Source organism: Mirounga angustirostris, unplaced genomic scaffold, assembly GCF_029215605.1.
Source record: "Mirounga angustirostris isolate CCGP_5_RB_7025 unplaced genomic scaffold, mMirAng1.0.hap1 SCAF_5, whole genome shotgun sequence".
Lineage (NCBI taxonomy): Eukaryota > Metazoa > Chordata > Mammalia > Carnivora > Phocidae > Mirounga > Mirounga angustirostris.
In genome coordinates this window covers 172,837,191-172,854,384 of record NW_026991713.1, presented here as the reverse complement: position 1 = coordinate 172,854,384, position 17,194 = coordinate 172,837,191, and the positions used below count along the sequence as shown (strand labels likewise).

Below are 17,194 nucleotides of genomic sequence, written 5' to 3'. Positions count from 1 at the left end.
GTGTTTGAGGCCCGCTCCCTAGTCGCGCACACTGCTGTAGCTGTAACAGTTTATTGGCAGCCCAGAGGGGCGAAGGCACCGCGGGGGAGGGGCTCGGCCCGAGACATGCAGAGGGCGGGGAGCCTCCGGGGATAGTCGGGGGGGAGGTGGGTGGGCACGTTCTAGGGCTCCCCCGTGTTATATCCCAGCCCTTAGATAAGTATATACAGCTAGGGGGCCGGGCGGGGCGAGCAGGGCGGGGAGACGTGGGGGTCCCGTCTGGGTCACAGGTCTGAGCAGCGATCCTGCTTGCTGTAATGGTCAAACTGGTTCTTCCAGTGCACCATGTAGGAGCTCCAGCGGTGGAACTCGGCCTTCCACTGGCGCTCCGCCTCGTCCAGCGTGTCTGCGGCCAGGGCGCCCGGCAAGTGGGTTGGAGGAGGACAAGGGGAAGGTCAGGGAACGTGCATGGTGGGGAGCGTGAGTGCAGGAGGATACAAGAATGCAGGAGGGCACGCAGGACGGTGGAAAGAGGATCAGAAAAATATGCGGAAGACGGAGGACCAGAGGAAAGATGAGAGTGGAGGCGGGGCCGGAGAAGGATGGCGGGAAGGAAGGGGTGGGGGGAGGAGAAAATGACCGTTAGACAGGGGGACAGAAAGGATCAGAAGAGGGAGGACCCGTGGGTTGGTGGGGAAAAGAGACAGAAATGTTGACTGTTACAGCCCCACTAGGGGGTGCTGTCTAGCTCCCGGCCTTCCCTCTCCCCCCAACACCAGGCTCCGGCTCCAAACAATTTTATAAAAAAAGAAAATTGGCTTTTTCATTTCCATTTAAACAACAAAGGCGTGTGGGTCCCTGAGACGGGTCATAGGTCACCACCCCCTCCCAGCCCTGGTCAGTTTGAGTCTCTCAGTTTGAGGAGGGAGGGTGCGCTGGGTCGGAGATCCCTGAGTGGGGCCCTTGCCCACTGTCCGACCACTCATTAGAGGAGGGGGGCCCCCTGAGGCCGGAGGGGTAAGTGGCCGTGGTCACAGCCGCAGGAGCCGGGCGAGGTGGAGGAAGAGGAGAAGGAGGGGCAGGGGAAGGCCGGGCCTGGGCCTCGGGGCGGCCTCCCCGTGGGCGGGGCCTGAGCAGGTGCTGGGAGCCTTCGAGGCTGGGTGGGGGGCGGTGGAGAAGAGAGGGGTTACACCCGGCCGGCTCCCACTCCCCTCTCTCTCTTCGCGCCCCTTTTCTGCCCTCCTCCGCCCAGCCCCTGCCCGCTGGCCAGCCCCTGCATACCGGTGGCGCTGAGCAATTTGGGTAGGAAGCGGTTCCAGAAGGCGCAGGCCTGGGCGCGCAGCCCCCGCCGCACCTCCAGCGGCCGCAGGTTCAGGCTCACGTACTGCTGCGCTCCCGCCGTGTACGGTGGCCACTGCGGGACTTTGGGGTCCCGGGGGTCATTGGGGTCCCTTCGGAAGGAAAGGGAAGGCTCAGCCTCAGGCAAGCCTGCCCCGCCCGCCCTTGGGACTGTGGACCGGAGATGGAGAGCAGGAGGAAGGCTGCTTCCGACCCGTGCGCTCTTCGGCTCCCTGGAGAACACATCCCCTCCTTCCCACCACCTCTTTAACCCCTCTTTCTGGTCTCCCGGATCCCCCATCATCTGGAGCCATCCCCTTCCTCCTGACCTCCCTCTTTCTGCCTTTCCCTCGGCTTTACTGTTCCACCTTTGTCTTTGTTTCTCCCATTTAAAACATCCCTACGATTTATGAGCCCTCACTATGCAAGCAGGCTGCCCTAGCTCTACAAACATCTTGTTTTTGCTTTTGACAACACCCAAGTGATGTCGGATTTATGGTCCCCTTCTTCGGAGAGGTAAACTGGTGTGTGAGTACATATGCATGTGTGCATGTCACAGCTAATAAAATCACCACTGGCCCAATAGAATCCAGCTCTCTCCAGTTCAAGCTCCTAAGTACTATGGTAATTCCTTTGTCTCCCTGTCTCTCTCCTCTTCGCTTCCCTCCCCCTCGGTCCTTGATTCTTCAGGACCTGCCATCCTGTTTTCCTCTCCAGTCTCCTTTGTCATTCTGTCTCCGTCTTTGTCTCCTTCCTTTTGTGAACTTTTCCCTCCCTCTCCGGCCCTTTCTGTCTGTCTCTGTTTGTCTTCCTCTCTCTGTCCCCTGCTCTTGCTTCTCTGGTTCCTGGAGGCCCTCTTCCCCTCAGTACTGCTGACCCTGTGCGGGCGAAGTTGGCCCAGTATCTCATCAGTCGCTGGGCAAAGGTTCTCTCCTCGGCGGTATAGTTTAGCGAGGGTTCCAGAGGGAGCCCAAAGATGAACTCGATCTCGTAGCCATGGGGCACCCCCATCCAGAGGGGCCAGGAGAGCGTAGACGCGCGGTGTTCAAAGATGTAGGCATAGACCCGAGCACCCTGGGCAGCCAGTCGCCCAGCCAGCTGGGCCACGGGGCACACGACGTTGTGGTCGCCCACGACATCACTCATGGCCTCTCTCAGGCGTGCCGGGTCCTCAGGGTGCAGCCAGTCTGTGTAATGCAGGACCACAGCCTCGGCAGCTAGGTCACTCGCCTGGGGGACCCCGACCCGCACCCCGGCCAGGAACTGGGCCCGGCTGATGAGAGATTCGTTGTCTTTGCTGAAGCCTGGGGCCCCGTAAACCAGAAAATAGGAGCCCTCATCCTTCACCACACCCACCAGCACCTGGGGGGACAGGATGGAGGGATGGGGGGGTACAGACAGACAGGCAGACAGAAACAGATGGACAAAGAGCCAGAGAGATCAATAGTTACAGACCCCAGAACCATGGAGGAAGAGAGTATGAGGTTGGGGAAGGGACAGAGAGAAAGAGAAAATGTACCCATGTTTCCTTTTCTCTCTGCCCCACTGACCACCCTGGGGTCTGAGCTCTCAGGGAGGAGGGGGCGGCCCTGGGGCCAGAAGCCCAGGCCTTTGGGAGTTGGATCTCGAGGAGCCTTCATGCCTGGGTCCCCGGGGGTGGGGGGTGGGGGCGGGCGGGAGAACAGGCCTAGAGGAACCAGCTCCACCCCTTCTAGCCACTAGTCACCTGCAGACCGTGGAAGTCTCCGGCATTGATGAGGGCCTCGGGTGTGTCACTGAGGAAGTCTCCATCCACCACAGGGACGAAAGAGAAGCGGAAGACACTTTCTTGAGGCAGCACGTGCCACTCGTGGTCCACCAGGTCCTGAGCTGGCCGTGTCCTCAGGCAGGCGACCAGCTCTGTGTCATTGCCCCCAGCACCCCCCGGGGGACAGCCTACGAGGCGGGCCAGCAGTGTGGCCCTGCGGCGGGCCTCTCCCACACCCACTGTGGCCCAGGGGCCGTTGGGTGCACCGCTCTGCAGCACAGCCCTGTGGAACAGGCCCCGGCTGGGAGGGGACAGCAGGTGCATGCCCACTGAGGCAGCTCCGGCACTTTCCCCAAACAGAGTCACTGACATTGGGTCGCCCCCGAAGGTTGCCACATTCTCCTGCACCCACTGTAGGGCCAGCCTCTGATCCAGTAGACCCACGTTGCCTGGGGCCTCACGGCTCCCTGGCAGGGCCAAGAAGCCAAAGGCTCCTACCCGGTAGTTCATGGACACCAGCACGGTCCCCTCAGCCTGGGCCAGGAAGCGGCCGTCATACACGTCCAGGGAGGAGGCCCCACTGTAGAAGCCACCCCCGTAGATCCAGACGAGGACAGGGGTGGGGGACACAGGCCGGGGGTATGGTGTCCACACATTGAGGTAGAGGCAGTCCTCACTCAGCTCTCGGTTCGGGTTCCACATCTCGGTGCCCTCAAAGCCGGGGTACAAGGTGTCCACATATTGGTAGCAGACACTTTGGAAGGCTGTGGCGTCCAGCACCCCTGGCCAGGGCCGCTTGGGCTCCGGTGGCAGAAAGCGACGGGGGCCCACAGGTGGCTCTGCGAAGGGGATGCCCAGGAAAGCGGAGACAGGGCCCCCAGGGGCCATTAGGCGGATGCCCCGCAGCCGGCCCCCACGCACCGTCACCAGCAGCTCTGGGTCCTCAGCCTCTGCTCCTCCTCCCAGGAGGAAGAGGAGGAGGAGAAGGATTGGGGAAGCCAGGGAGGGCGTGTGCAGGGGACACCAGGGGGGCCTCATGGCTGCCAGGGCAGGCAGGCGTCTGCTGGGAGAAAGAAAGGCAGAGGGTGAAGGCCTGAGGCTGCCAGGAGGGAGGAGATTAGGTAACACTCTTGCCCAGGGGTTATCACTGAGCTGCAGAGGAGGTGGGGCAGGTTGGTAGAGAGGAGAGAAACGGAGGGAGGGAGACAGGCACAGACAAGGACACAGGCAGACAGGGAGAAGCAAGAGGGGACAGAGATCAGGCACACTACACAACACCCAGACAGACGGACGGAGGGAACAGAGATGAGGCCTGCCAGGCAATCCCTTCCCCTGCCCTACAGAGCGCCCACCACCCTCACCTCCTTCCCCTAGCTGGGTGGACTGGGTTGGGCCCAGCCAGAGCAGTGCGGGCACCCGCACTAGAGGCCGCAATCCACACACAGGCCACCCGACAGGGGCGGGGCCCTCACTGACGGGAGGCGCCGCTGGGGAAGCTTGGGGTGGTGTGAAGGCGCAGCCTGTCCTGAGTTGGCCAGGGTCGGGGGCCCTGGGGGGGTGGGTTGGGCATTCAAGGGTGTGGGAGCTACAGGTCCCGGGGTACCCCAAATCCTGCTTACTCCACACCCTGCCCCACCCTGCTCCTCCTCGTCCACTGTCTGGCACGGGGCGCTGGTACCCGTGGGTGCCGGTCAGCTGCGCATTCACCTCGCCTAGCCTCAGAGATCAGGCTCGCCAGCCCGGGTCCCCCAGGACTCGAGTCCCCCATCAGTCCGATGCTGCGGGGCACGCTGCCGCCAGTGGGGGGCAGTAGAGACCGAGAAAAGGACGGCGCTCCCCGCCCCGAGTCCGGGAGCCGGGAACTTGGGGCGGGGGTCTGGAGGCTCGCGGGCATTGCGGAGGGGTCTGAAGGGCGAAGCGGAGCGCCTGTGTTCTCGGAGCTCCGGAGATCCCCGGCTGCAGGGGCGAGGGCGCTATTTTGGGGCAGCAGCTGCTGTGGTTCCGGCATCTCCAGCCAAGGGATCAAAATTCCCCGGGTCGGAACTCCCCCCTCCCGCGGCGGTCACCTCTCACCCGGCCAACCCCCACCGCCCTGAGGTTGGGGTGGTGGTGGTGCTGCTGGGGATTAACTAGGAAACCCGAGTGGCGCTAATTATAACTCGGGGCTTCCGCTGAGCCTCCCCTTTCCCCAAAATAGAGACGGAGTCCCCGTGGGAGGGGGACGCCTGGGCCTCGGAGGGGGCTTCAGCTGGCCGCTGCGCAGGGGCGCCGGGATTGCGGGATCTGGGGGGGGGGGGGGGGAGTCAGCCCGGCGCCAGCAACCTGCGCAGCTCGGGTTCCGCCCCAAGCAGGGGGCGTCTTCCAGTGGCCCCACACTTGGGGGCGGGCGGGGGAAGGGGCGTTCGGGGGTCCCCACAGGAATTCGAGAGCAGAGGCGGCGGCCGGCCCTGCGGGGTGCCGGCTCCCGCGCGGACGACCGTAAGTATGCGGCGGCGAGGGAAGAGTTAAGGATGAGTGTGGGGCGGCGGGGGGCGTCGCTGGGCAGCCCCGGGGGCGCGGTGGGCGTCCCGTTTGGGGGCCCGGATCCCTCCGGGAGCGCACATTTTCCCGGACGCGGAATGGGCCGCGGGCCGGGGGAGGGTCCCGGCCGGGGCGGGAGACTCACCTGAGGCGGCCGAGCCGGGCCGGGCCGGGCCGCGCCGGGAGCTGGAGGCGGCCGATGTTCCCCGGCGCAGGCTGAGCCGACTCTGACAGCCGCCGCCTCCGGCCCCCCGCACACACCCCCTCCGGGCCGCACGGCGCCCCCGCCCGCCCCCGCCCCCGCCCACTGTCTCCGCCCCCGCCCCTCCCCGCCTCCCCGGGCTGCCACCTCCCCTCCCTCTCCCTCCCTCGGAGCCGAGACCCAGAGACCCCCGGGGCCCGGACGGACTCCAGTGACAGACGCCGACAGACGGACAGACACATGGTGACGCGACCGAAAGACCCGCAGCGGCGGAGCAGACATCCAGTGACAGACGGACAGAAGCCGCGGAGACAGACACGCAGACGGACAGTCGCAGGCAGTGACAGCTCCAGACAAACGGTGACCGACATTCACAGACGGACCGACACACACTCGGACACACTGACGGCCTCAGTCAGGACTGGGGGCCGAATAAATTGAACATCCTTGGCCAGGACACAGCAGGGGTGGCATGGGAGGACTGGCACGTGAAGGTGTGGCCGAGGACCCCCTTAGGGGTCCGGGTGGTACTGGCGAAGAAAAGGTGACGTGGGACACTCCTGGGGGATGAGGGCACACCTGTGGGAATGAAGGTGAGAACATGAGATCACGAGTGGAAATGAAGGGGGGGGCCCACGGAAGAAGACCCCCGGGGCAAGGGAGAGGTGACTCGGGGACACCCCAGAAGGCAAAACGTGGTGGCACGCGCAGGGCTGCGGGGCGAGGCCGCACTCTGCTGCCGCAGTGGAAACTTCCGGAACCCCCGCGGGTGGGTTTGCACTGGTTCCCTGACGGGTGACCTGGGACTTTCGTCACCAGGGTCCGGTCGGGGCATGACATCACCAGACCAAGCTTTCATTGGCCGCCGCGGCCGGCAGGTGGGAGCGGCCTGGCCCGGCAGCCCCCAGGCTGCTCGGAGGGGCCTGGGCCGCACGGACCCCCATGACCCCCCCTCCAGGGGATCACCCATGGGAACAGTGCGGCCGCGGCGGCGTCCCCACGCCCGAGGTGAGGGTGGAAAAAGCGTGCAGCGGTGTGCCTGCAGGAGTGCGCCCCTCGGAAAGGCCTTCCACTCCCGAGCAGTGGGCTCGGGCGCCCACGGCCCGCTCGCTGCGTGGGAGACCGGCCGGCGCGGGCAAGCGTTGGGGCGTGCGTGCGCGCACGCGGCGGTGCGGGATGCTGCGTGGGGCGCGCGGGCGCGCGCACGTTGACTCGAGCGCCCAGCGCCCCGCAGCGCCCCGCAGCGCCCCGGCCTGCGGCCGCGGGTCTGCTACAGCTAGGGGCTGGCGTCCCCGGGTCTTCTCGGGGCCTGGCGGGGTTCATGAGGTCCGTCCGAATCCAGAGACGTTCCCCGCCCCGGGCCGCGCGGTCCCGGTTCTCCAAGCTGGGCGCCCCCCAGCCCATCCGCCCCGCGGGAACCGGCCCCCGCAGGCCCGGGGACCCGCGCTGCGTCCACTATCCGCTCGCGCGCGACGACCGCCAGATGGCGCCAAAGGGAGCCGCTTCGGGCCTCGGAGACTGGCATGGGGTTTAGGCGTGCTGAGATTAACCTCACACAGTCCGTTCTCACCATTTCCGCTTTCCGCCCTTCGCTCTTCAGGCACCCCAAATTACCCCGCGTGAACACCGAGGTTTCCTGCATCCTCCTTTCAGTGTCCTGGCCCCACTGGTTGAGAGCTCCCCACTGATCAGACCACTTCCCCAGTACCACTCTCTCAAGAGCAGGCATAAGGCTTGTGGGTTTGGGTAGGGGACAGAAAAATGGACAGTCGGTGTTACTGCGGGAGAGAAGGACCTGAGGCAGGTTTCTGAGCGTGGTCATTATGAATTATTAGAATGATGAAAACAAACTGTGAGTGAATGAGCAGAGGCCTGCACCGGGCCTGAAGCGGTAGGGATTTGGGGCCCATAAAAGGCCCTGGTAGTGATGGGGCCTTGTCTCCTTGTCACTTTCCCGAATGGGCTGTACCACGCAGGTGCCTCACCTGACTTTTTAAATCATGAGCTCCTAGGGAGGATAGAGATAGCTTATAGCCCAGGTAGTTATGAACTAGTGATACCTTACATGGCTTAGAAGGTGAAAGGACAAGGCATGTTGTAGGAGCTGGCCCAGCAGAGACCTCCTTGGAGAGGTCAATGCTGACCTAAGACTGGACCTGCCTTTGAGTCAAGGACAGGGCATCCAGGATGGGCTGGAATCTCCCAGGGAAAAAGACCCTATATTCAGCTGGGTGGGAATAAATGGATTTTGCCAAGGGAAAAGGTGCTCAGATGTGTGTGCAGGGGCTGGAGTTGAGAGCAAAGACAAAGGTAGTTCCCGCCTGCTTGGGCGTGGCATCAGTGGGGGCCATACCTGTGGGGTATCCATGGGAGGTAAGGGCAAAACAGGTCTTGCAGTGTTCTGAAGTCAGTCAGAGCTTTATTCCTTCCAGGGGCGGGGGTGGGCCATGGAAGTTCTGCCAGCAGGAGAGGGAGGGGGAAGAGGCATCCAAGGATGCTTGAGAATCTGGGGCAGGAAGAGATGCAGCCATTTATGAAAACACCATCCTTCCCATCCCCCAGGCACGGGGAGGGCAGGGCAGGGCTGCACGGGGAAATGGGAGGAAGGGCAGCAGGTCTGGTAGGGCATAGGTTGGGATTCCAGGAGGGTGTCCTGCTTTTGGAGAGCCCCTGATGTGCTTCCCCAGGCCCTGGCTCAGGGAGGGGTCAGTTGAATGTCCAGACAGATGAATCTGCAAGTCTGCATGGAGTCCGAGGGCAGGCAGGTCCTGTTCCTGCTTAGTAGATGCGGCCAGGGCTCTGCAGCTGCAAGCAAATCTGAGAGATGGGCTGAGGGGCCACAGGTGTATCCTCAGCCTGCAATTTGTCCCAGGATTGTGAGGATGGAGGAGACCGTGCAGATCGTGTCCCATCTCAGACAGTCTTTAAATTAGCAAGGGACCACCTGAGAGAGCCAGGACAGAGGATTCACATGGCATTGGAGTAAACCCTGGACTGGAGGACCTGATTACTGGGTTCTTGCCTAGAGCTCTGCTGTCAGACTTCTGGAGATTTCCACTCCTTCCCTGGGCCTCAGTTTCCCCACAAGTAAAATGGTGGATTGGACTTGAGTGTCTGTCAGAATCATGGGGACCACTGGAGGGACTGATCCATCTAGGGTTGGGTGGAGTCCTTAAAGTCTGCAGTTTTAGCAAGTCGTTAGGGTAGTCTCATGAGGGTGGTCTGAGGATCACATGAGGAGCCATGCTGGACTAGGTGTCCCCACAGTCAGTCCAAACTGACCTCCTGAGACTGTGTGGATCAGAAGAAGGTGCTGTGGGCAGTCAGCAGGCACAAGAACTAAAAGGGACCCCCTCTGGTTACAAAGGGAGATGGTCAAGGATTTGAGCCTCTTCTTAAAAATGGATAGAAATTTCAGGAACAGTCCTCTTTTTAGCTTGAGCTTCTCCTAAACCTTTGTTAATACAAGGGACCACTACTTCTGTTACATCCTTGCCCCACTTCTGCCAGCAAAGAGGATTTTTATCTCCTCTGTTTATTGGTTAGGATTCAGTTCAGTTATGTGAGACAGAAAACCAAACGATAATGGCATGAATGAAATATAATGGAAATCCATTTCTCTCTTATGTAAAAGAGATCCAGGGGGCGCCTGGGTGGCTCAGTCGTTAAGCGTCTGCCTTCGGCTCAGGTCATGATCTCAGGGTCCTGGGATCGAGCCCCGCATCGGGCTCCCTGTTTGGCGGGGAGCCTGCTTCTCTCTCTCCCTCTACTGTTCTCCCTGCTTCTGCTCTCTCGCTCTCTCTGTCAAATAAATAAATAAAATCTTAAAAAAAAAAAAAAAAGAGAGATCCAGAAGTAGACCACACAGGATGGGCAGAGCACCCTTAACGTCAGGGACCAGTTTACTTTGCATAGAATTGTGTTACTTAATCATCCTCAGCGTGTAGCTTCCACTGCGTGGTGTAATGTGACTGCTGGTTCCTTGGATCATCACATCTGCATTCCAGCCAGCCGGCAGGAGGAAGGACTGACAAAGATCATCACTTCTCCCTTTAAGGACATTTCTTGGAATCAATCATACACACAGCACTTCGGTTTATATTGCTTTGGCCAGAACTTAATCCCGAGGTCACAACTGGCTATGCCCGAGGTTCAGAGATGTAGCTTTTGTTCTGGAAGACTGTGTACTCACCTAAAATTTGGCTGTTCTAATACTAAGGGAGGAAAGGGAGAAGGTACTGGGGAACAGCCATCCTCTGCCAGATGCCTTCCTTTGCCTCTTTTAGTGCAGGACTGAAACACACTTCTAAAGTGTCTCAACTCGGGGACGACGCCCCCCACGCGCTCTCTCTCTTGAACACCACCACGTCCTGGGATTTTAGTGACCTGTGGACCCCCCCCCCCCCCCGCTCTAACTGCTTCTCCACGGAAACGCAGTTCCTCGGGCCATCCGCTGGGGGGCGCTGCGCGGAGGCCTGGCGGGGCCGCGGCTCCGGCTGGTGCTGCTGCAGGTGGTGGCGCTGAGCGTCTTCGTCATGAGCTGCCAGAGGAGGGGCGGCCAAGGCGGCAACCCGTGAGCGTGCTGGGGTGGGCGTGAGGGCGGCGGGCCCGGCTCTGGCGGCGCAACGCCCCGACCCGGGTCCTCCCACCGCCCCCGCGTGCAGAACAAGGTAGGGACGCTGGTTCTGGATGTCCTCAGGGGATTCCCTCCCCACTTAAGGCTGGAGGGCTCCTGGTGAAGCCACTGTCCCTATCCCCATCAGGCGGGGTCGTCGACTTAGAGTTGGGAGCATGAGCCATGCAAGAGACTCTCCTCCCCTTTCTCCACCCCATCCTCTGACCCCTCCTGCAGGTTGGGCTAAAATTCCCACCCGATCCAAGTTACGTATTTATGCATGATTCCTGCTCAGAATCACCCATCCATCCTATTTGTACTTTTTCCCCCTTTTTTGCTAGTTTTGAGCATTTCACCCAACTTTTAGCCTGTCTCTGGATAGACTTTTTTTTTTTTTTAAGATTTTATTTATTTATTTGACCGAGAGAGACACAGCGAGAGAGGGGAGACACAGCGAGAGAGGGAACACAAGCAGGGGGAGTGGGAGAAGCAGGCTTCCTGCTGAGCAGGGAGCCTGATGCGGGGCTCGATCCCAGGGTCCTGGGATCATGACCTGAGCCGAAGGCAGACACTTAACGCCTGAGCCACCAGGCGCCCCCCCTTTTTGAGATTTTATTATATTTATTTATAATAAATTTTATTATAATTTATTGTCAATAAAATTTATTGTCAGAGAGAGAGCACAAGCAGGGGTAATGGCAGGCATAGGGAGAAGCAGACTCCCCACTGAACAGGGAGCTCCATGTGGGACTCGATCCCAGGACCCTGGGATCATGACCTGAGCCAAGAGCAAATGCTTAACTGACTGAGCCACCCAGGCGTCCCTGGATCGACTCATTTTATTTTCACAATTCTGTTAAATACGTAACCAGTTTACAGTATTCCCCATGCTGTTCATCAAACATCCTTTAGTTTATCCTCACCCCATCTCTGGCTGGGGAGAGGGTCGAGTGGGGGTATCATATCCTTGTGCCTCAGATTGATTAATGACAGACATCAGTGTGATTCTCGGGTTGATCTCTGCCCAGGAGCTGTAATGGTCCCAAAGGAGTGAAATGTATGCTGTAATTCACCGGGAGTATGTTTAGCCCCATGTTTACCACTTATCTGCCCTGGGTCAGAACCCCAAAGGAACTCAGGATCCTGGAGGAGAGCTCAGCGCCCACCTGACAGGCTCTCTGGTATGCTGACCCACAGTCTGCTCTGATCCTGTTTCCACACAGGCACCAGCCTACCCTGATGCTGGCTTTGGTTGAAATGTTAGCAGTGCACCCTGGATGACTTCTCGGAAGCAGCTGGTGAGGTCGCACTAGGTTCTCTCTATGTTTGACACCCAGGGAGCTCCTGAAAACATTGCCAGTCGCTCCCGGCTGCCCTGTAGGTATCAGCCAGCCAGGGAGAGCCATCCCAAAGCAGACGTTCCCCTCAGATGAACCTGGCCGTGGTTGCAGTGAGAGGAAGCATTCGACACACACGTGGTGCAGAGGTGGGGAGCGTGTGTCTGGGATCCCCCAGCTTGCCTGGGGACAGTGTAGGCTGGCTGCAACATTGGCTGTTTGGCCAGCGGTCCTGTGGACAGGTGGAGCCCCGAGGTGAATATCCACACCATTGGGGACACCAGAGTGCAGTTGGCGGGGAGCCCAGACCCAGTGTCAGGTCCACAGTAGTGTTACTGGGCGCTTGTAGTTTAGCAGCTGCTGGCCTGAAATCTTTGCTAAGTGTCAGCCTATTGAATTCTGGCTCCAGCCTTGCAGTGGGATGGGTGCACCTGTTCTTTCATCCTTATGACGTAACAGTCAGGAAACCGAAACTGACACACGGAGAAGTTAAGTTTTTGCTTACTTCCTCCTCAGTGGCTAAGTGGTGGCCCTGCATGAGAACTCTGACCTGTGATAGTGTTGATAAGCTTTGGAGTCACTCACCTTTTTTTCTGTGCCTTCCAGAAAATTAACCCCTAGAGTCCGAGACAAGAAAAAGTGTGGGGCAGGTCTTCTGTGCTTCCTCGACAGCTTTGTCCCTGCCTCCCGTTCTCCCCTACTGCCCTTCTGTCCCTCCACCCTCTCGGGCCTCACTCAGGTCTGGGCCAGAGGTGCTGGGCATTGCCCCAGCATTTTGAATGAAGAGAGCAGGTGCAGAACACTCAGCTCTGGGGGAGAAGAAGGATGTGTGACAGTCTCCGCAGTCTTCAGGGGACCGTCCTCCTCCCCATTTGGGACCTCATACCTCTACTAGACTCCCATAGCCAGAGACTTCCCCCGACGGTGAGATACGGCCCTCCTGAGCCAGGCCAGGGCCCGAGGGTGTGGAATGCTCAGCCTCCACTGTGGCCAGAGGAGCTTAGTGCCTCCTTAGGCTCCCCATTCTGTCCTGGACCCACAGCTCGGTACAGGGGCCTCTCAGTCCCAGGCCCCCTCTCCCTGACTCTTCCCTGACCACCTCCCATCTCCGGGGCCACTTCTGGAAACTCTTCCTTCCACCCAGACCACTCCATTTCCTGGGGCTCCATGATCTTCATGATCAAGACTCAAGGGGAAGGGTACCCTGTCCCCTAAGTCCTTCTCTGTAGGTTGGAGGGCTGGCGGGGGTGGGGAGCATGAAATCCACAGGGACCTTGGGGTTGGAGGAAAGTGGAACATGTTTGTTGTGAGATGGCAACACTCTAGTTCCTTCCATGCCCCCATTTATCTAGCCCTCCTCTCCTTCCTTGCCTCCCTTACGTGGTACTTTGTCATTTCTATCACCCCACCTGTCCTCTCCCGCCCTGGCCTGAGGCAAAAGACCCTGATTCACAGGCACGGGTGCACTTCTTTTTTTTTTTTTAATTAATTAATTAATTAATTTTTATTAAGATTTTATTTATTTGACAGAGAGAGACACAGCGAGAGGGCAACACAAGCAGGGGGAGTGGGAGAGGGAGAAGCAGGCCTCCCGCCAAGCAGGGAGCCCGATGTGGGGCTCGATCCCAGGACCCTGGGATCAGGACCTGAGCCGAAGGACTGAGCCACCCAGGTGCTCCCCCCCACCCTTGCTTTTTTTTAAAGTAAGCTCTACACCCAACGTTGGGCTCAAAGTTACAATGCCAAGATCAAGAGTTGCAGGCTTTACCAACTGAGCCAGCCAGGTGCCCCACATGTGCACTTCTTTGAATTGTCAGAGGGGCTGCTGGGTATCTCTTCTCTCCCTGGCAGCCTGTACTTGGTGGGGAGCAGGGATACTCTGGAGAAGCCATGGGGGAAGTGGGGAGCATCTGGTTCTCTGCGAGGAAGGGGGGCTGGCAGGGCCAAGAGGCTGGGCTCTGTCTCAATAACAGGGGCAGGGTAGCACCTGTTACTTGTACCAGGCCAAGGGAGGGGCTGGGACTGTGGGGGGCAGGGTTTGGGTCACTGACAGGGAGATGGATTAGCTTGAAGCATCTGGGGCTCTTTGGATTTAGGACAAGACGTCCCCCTCCTTTAGTTCAGCTGTGATGCTATTCCCCTCCCTTCCTGGGCACCCCCACGATGTCTGCAGTGCTGGCCAACGAGATGCCCAGAAGTGAGAGCTGAAGGATTTCAGAAGAGGGGGAAGAAGTTATTTCCTGGCTGGGGATTTCTTTTGAAGTTACATTTTATTTATTTGAACTGTTAGTGAATTCATAAAATTCAAAAGGTATAAAGTGCAAAGCCCCCTTCTTACCCCTGCCCCAGACACCCAGTTCTCATCCCTAGAAGCAGGGGTATCTATTGGTTGTGCATTGGGATTATTGGCAATAGATATCTTCTGCTCCCCGCCCCCATATTTTCACGTAAATTGTAGCATCTTCTCTTTCTGCTCCACATTGCTACATAGACTTCTTCATTCTTCCTTGTTTTCCTCTTTTTTATTTTAAAAGATTTTATTTATTTATTTGAGAGAGAGAGAGAGAGACACCACGAGCAGGGTGGAGGGGGCTGAGGGAGAGGGAGAAGCAGACTTTCACTGAGTGGGGAGCCCGACGCGGGGCTCAATCCCAGGACCCTGAGCTGAAGGCAGAAGCTTAGCCAACTGAGCCACCCATGTGCCCTGTTTTCCACCTTTAAAGAAATATTTATTTATTAGAGAGAGAGAGAGAGAGAGAGGGAGATATCGGGGGAGGGGCAGAAGGAGATAATCCCAAGCTAACTCCATGCTGAACGTAGAGCTGATGCCGGGCTTGATCTCCCGACCCTGAGGTCAAGACCTGAGCTGAAATCAAGAGTTAGACACTCAACAAACTGAGACACCCAGGTGCTCCTGTTTTCCTCCTTTTTAATGAAAAGTTGCATACTTTATATTGCATGGACATTACTCAATTTAATTTGCCCCCCACTAAGGGATACTTAAATTGCTTTCAGTTTACTTGCTATTATAAACTTTGTACATAAATGCGAAGTGGATCCTGGGATAAATTCCTAGACTTGTGTTGCTCCAGCAATGAAAGTTACAGGTTTCCTATAGTCTTGCCAACACAGCCTGTTAGGTTTTTTTCTTTCCTCCTTCTTCTTTTTTCCGCCCCACCAAATTGTGGCTCATTTAAGAGGCACATGGTATTTCAGGATAGCTTTAACTTGTATTTCTCTCTCTCTCTTTTTTAAAAATTTTATTTTATTATGTTATTAGTCACCATACAATACATCATTAATTTTTGATGTAGTGATCCACACATCATTGTTTTCATATAACACCCAGTGCTCCATGCAAGACGTGCCCTCCTTAATACCCATCACCAGGCTAACCCATCCCCCCGCCCCCTTCCCCTCTAACACTCTCAGTTTGTTTCTCAGAGTCCATAGTCTCTCATGTTCATGTATTTCTCTTATTATGAGTGGCTTTCGGCATCTTTTCATTTGTTTAAGGGTCCTCATTTTTCTGAGTTGGATATTTAATTCATTTCATTTTTTATTTATTGATGTAGTTACTTACATGCTATGAATTTTCCTCTGAACATTGCTTTAGCTGTATCCCATAGCCTTTTGTGTGTTCTTCTCATTATTTCTGTTTTCTAGATGCTCTGTAATTTGGGTTTATACCTCTGCTTTGTCTCAAGCATTTTTAAGAAAGGGTTTTAAAATTCCAGGTGATAGGGTTTTTTTTTTAATGGGTTTGTTATTAATTTCCAGACTTACTAAGATCAGAGAATGTTGTCTGCTCTACCATATTCCATTGAATCTAAAATGTTCAAGTTGTAAGATGTGTCATTATTTTATTTCTAAACTTTTTGATTTTGGAACTTTCTTTTCTAAGGCATGCATTCGATGCTATAAGTTTCCCTTTTTTTTTTAAATTTTTTTTAAAAGATTTTATTTATTTATTTGAGACAGAGAGAATGAGAGAGAGAGAGCACATGAGAGGGGGGAGGGTCAGAGGCAGAAGCAGGCTCCCTGCCGAGCAGGGAGCCCGGTGCGGGACTCGATCCAGAGACTCCAGGATCATGACCTGAGCCAAAGGCAGTCGCTTAACCAAATGAACCACCCAGGCGCCCCTATAAGTTTCCCTTTAAGCACCCTTTCTGCTGCATCCCACAACTTTTGATAAGTTGTGTTTTATTTCCATTAGTTAAGCATATTTTAAAGTTTCTCTTGAGGTTTCTTATTTGATTCGTGTGTTGTTTAGAAGTATGTTGTTAGATCTCCACATATGTTGGGATTTTTCCAGTTATCTTTCTGTTACTGATTTCTAGTTTAATTGCATTTTGGTCTGAGAACAGACATTTATGATTTCTATTTAAATTTGTTAATGTGTGTTTTATGGCCCACCATGTGGTCTATCTTGGTGAATGGTCCATGTGAGCTGGAGAAAAAAGAATTTGCTGTAATAGTCCGATCAACAATGTTTTATTTAAAACCCACTGGGCTAAATTCCCTGTAGTATAAAGTATAAGAATAGTATTGGACCTGGTAATATTTTTTAAAAATATGCATTCATTCACATCATCAAAGTAGAACTACATTATAAAAGTTTCTAGGAAAGAAAAATGTTACATAAATGTTACCCAGAACAGTTAGTGATCCAATATTGTGCCCCACAAACTAAGTTTTCTAGGTCTCTATGTGTATAGTATATATTTTATCTTAGATTTTACTTCAAAATAAAATACACAGTTAAACAAATGCACTAAGACCACATACTATAGATACTTAAGATTGCAGTTAAAGAATAGTAGTTAACAGTATTTTTTTAACTTACAGAAAGAATATCATGGTTTTTTTTTTTAAAGATTTCATTTATTTATTTGACAGAGAGACACAGCGGGAGAGGGAACACAAGCAGGGGGAGTGGGAGAGGGAGAAGCAGGCTTCCCACGGAGCAGGGAGCCTGATGCGGGGCTCGATCCCAGGACCCTGGGATTATGACCTGAGCCGAAGGCAGTCGCTTAACTGACTGAGCCACCTAGGCGCCCACTTAATAGTATTTTAATTAAGTTTTATTTTAATAAATAAAACTGCTAAGCATACTTTTTAAGATCACCAACAAGGAAAAACCAGTTTTGCTTTCTAAAACATTCCAGAGATTTGGGTGCAAAAGCATTTACCAACATGGTTCGAGTTGGAGGTTGATCTAGGTATCAGGATCAAAAAAAGCCCCAAGAAAACCAAACCTCAAACTCAGCAAGAATTGAGGTCCTCCAAAGGCAAAAGGTGAATTGTGCATTAATTTCTTCTTCTTTTTCTTAAGATCTTATTTTTAAGGGGGGCCCCGAGTGGCTCAGTCAGTTAAGCGTCTGCCTTCGGCTCAGGTTACGATCCCAGGGTCCTGGGATCGAGCCTTGTGTCAGGCTCCCTGCTCCGTGGGGAGC

At 55.9% G+C, this 17,194-nt stretch overlaps 1 protein-coding gene across 3 annotated transcripts; it reads right to left on the bottom strand.

The window, feature by feature from the left end:
- Window positions 1–35: 35 nt before the first annotated feature.
- On the bottom strand, window positions 36–5,841 carry ACHE (acetylcholinesterase (Yt blood group)). 3 transcript variants are annotated; one of them, XM_045875654.3, is made up of 5 exons: window positions 5,730–5,841; window positions 3,044–4,124; window positions 2,195–2,679; window positions 1,261–1,430; window positions 36–385 (listed from the first exon to the last, which is right to left on the bottom strand). In XM_045875654.3, exons 2-5 carry the CDS (start codon window positions 4,100–4,102, stop codon window positions 264–266), a joined length of 1,836 nt encoding a protein of 611 aa, XP_045731610.1. In that variant the 5' UTR covers window positions 4,103–4,124; window positions 5,730–5,841; the 3' UTR covers window positions 36–263. The 3 variants fall into 3 exon arrangements, with proteins under 3 accessions (XP_045731610.1, XP_064449284.1, XP_064449285.1); XM_064593214.1 differs by lacking the exon at window positions 36–385 and adding an exon at window positions 399–1,135; XM_064593215.1 differs by lacking the exon at window positions 36–385 and adding an exon at window positions 399–1,135 and having other exon boundaries at window positions 3,044–4,127; window positions 5,730–5,832.
- Window positions 5,842–17,194: the final 11,353 nt, after the last annotated feature.

Excerpts from the sequence above, each read along its gene's own strand:
- ACHE (XM_064593214.1), bottom strand. The coding sequence starts at position 4,102 with ATGAGGCCCCCCTGGTGTCCCCTGCACACGCCCTCCCTGGCTTCCCCA. Across the intron at positions 1,431-2,194 it reads GCCAACTTCGCCCGCACAGG|GGACCCCAATGACCCCCGGG; the intron begins GTCAGCAGTACT and ends TTCCTTCCGAAG. Across the intron at positions 1,136-1,260 it reads CAAATTGCTCAGCGCCACCG|CCTCGAAGGCTCCCAGCACC; the intron begins GTATGCAGGGGC and ends CCCCCCACCCAG.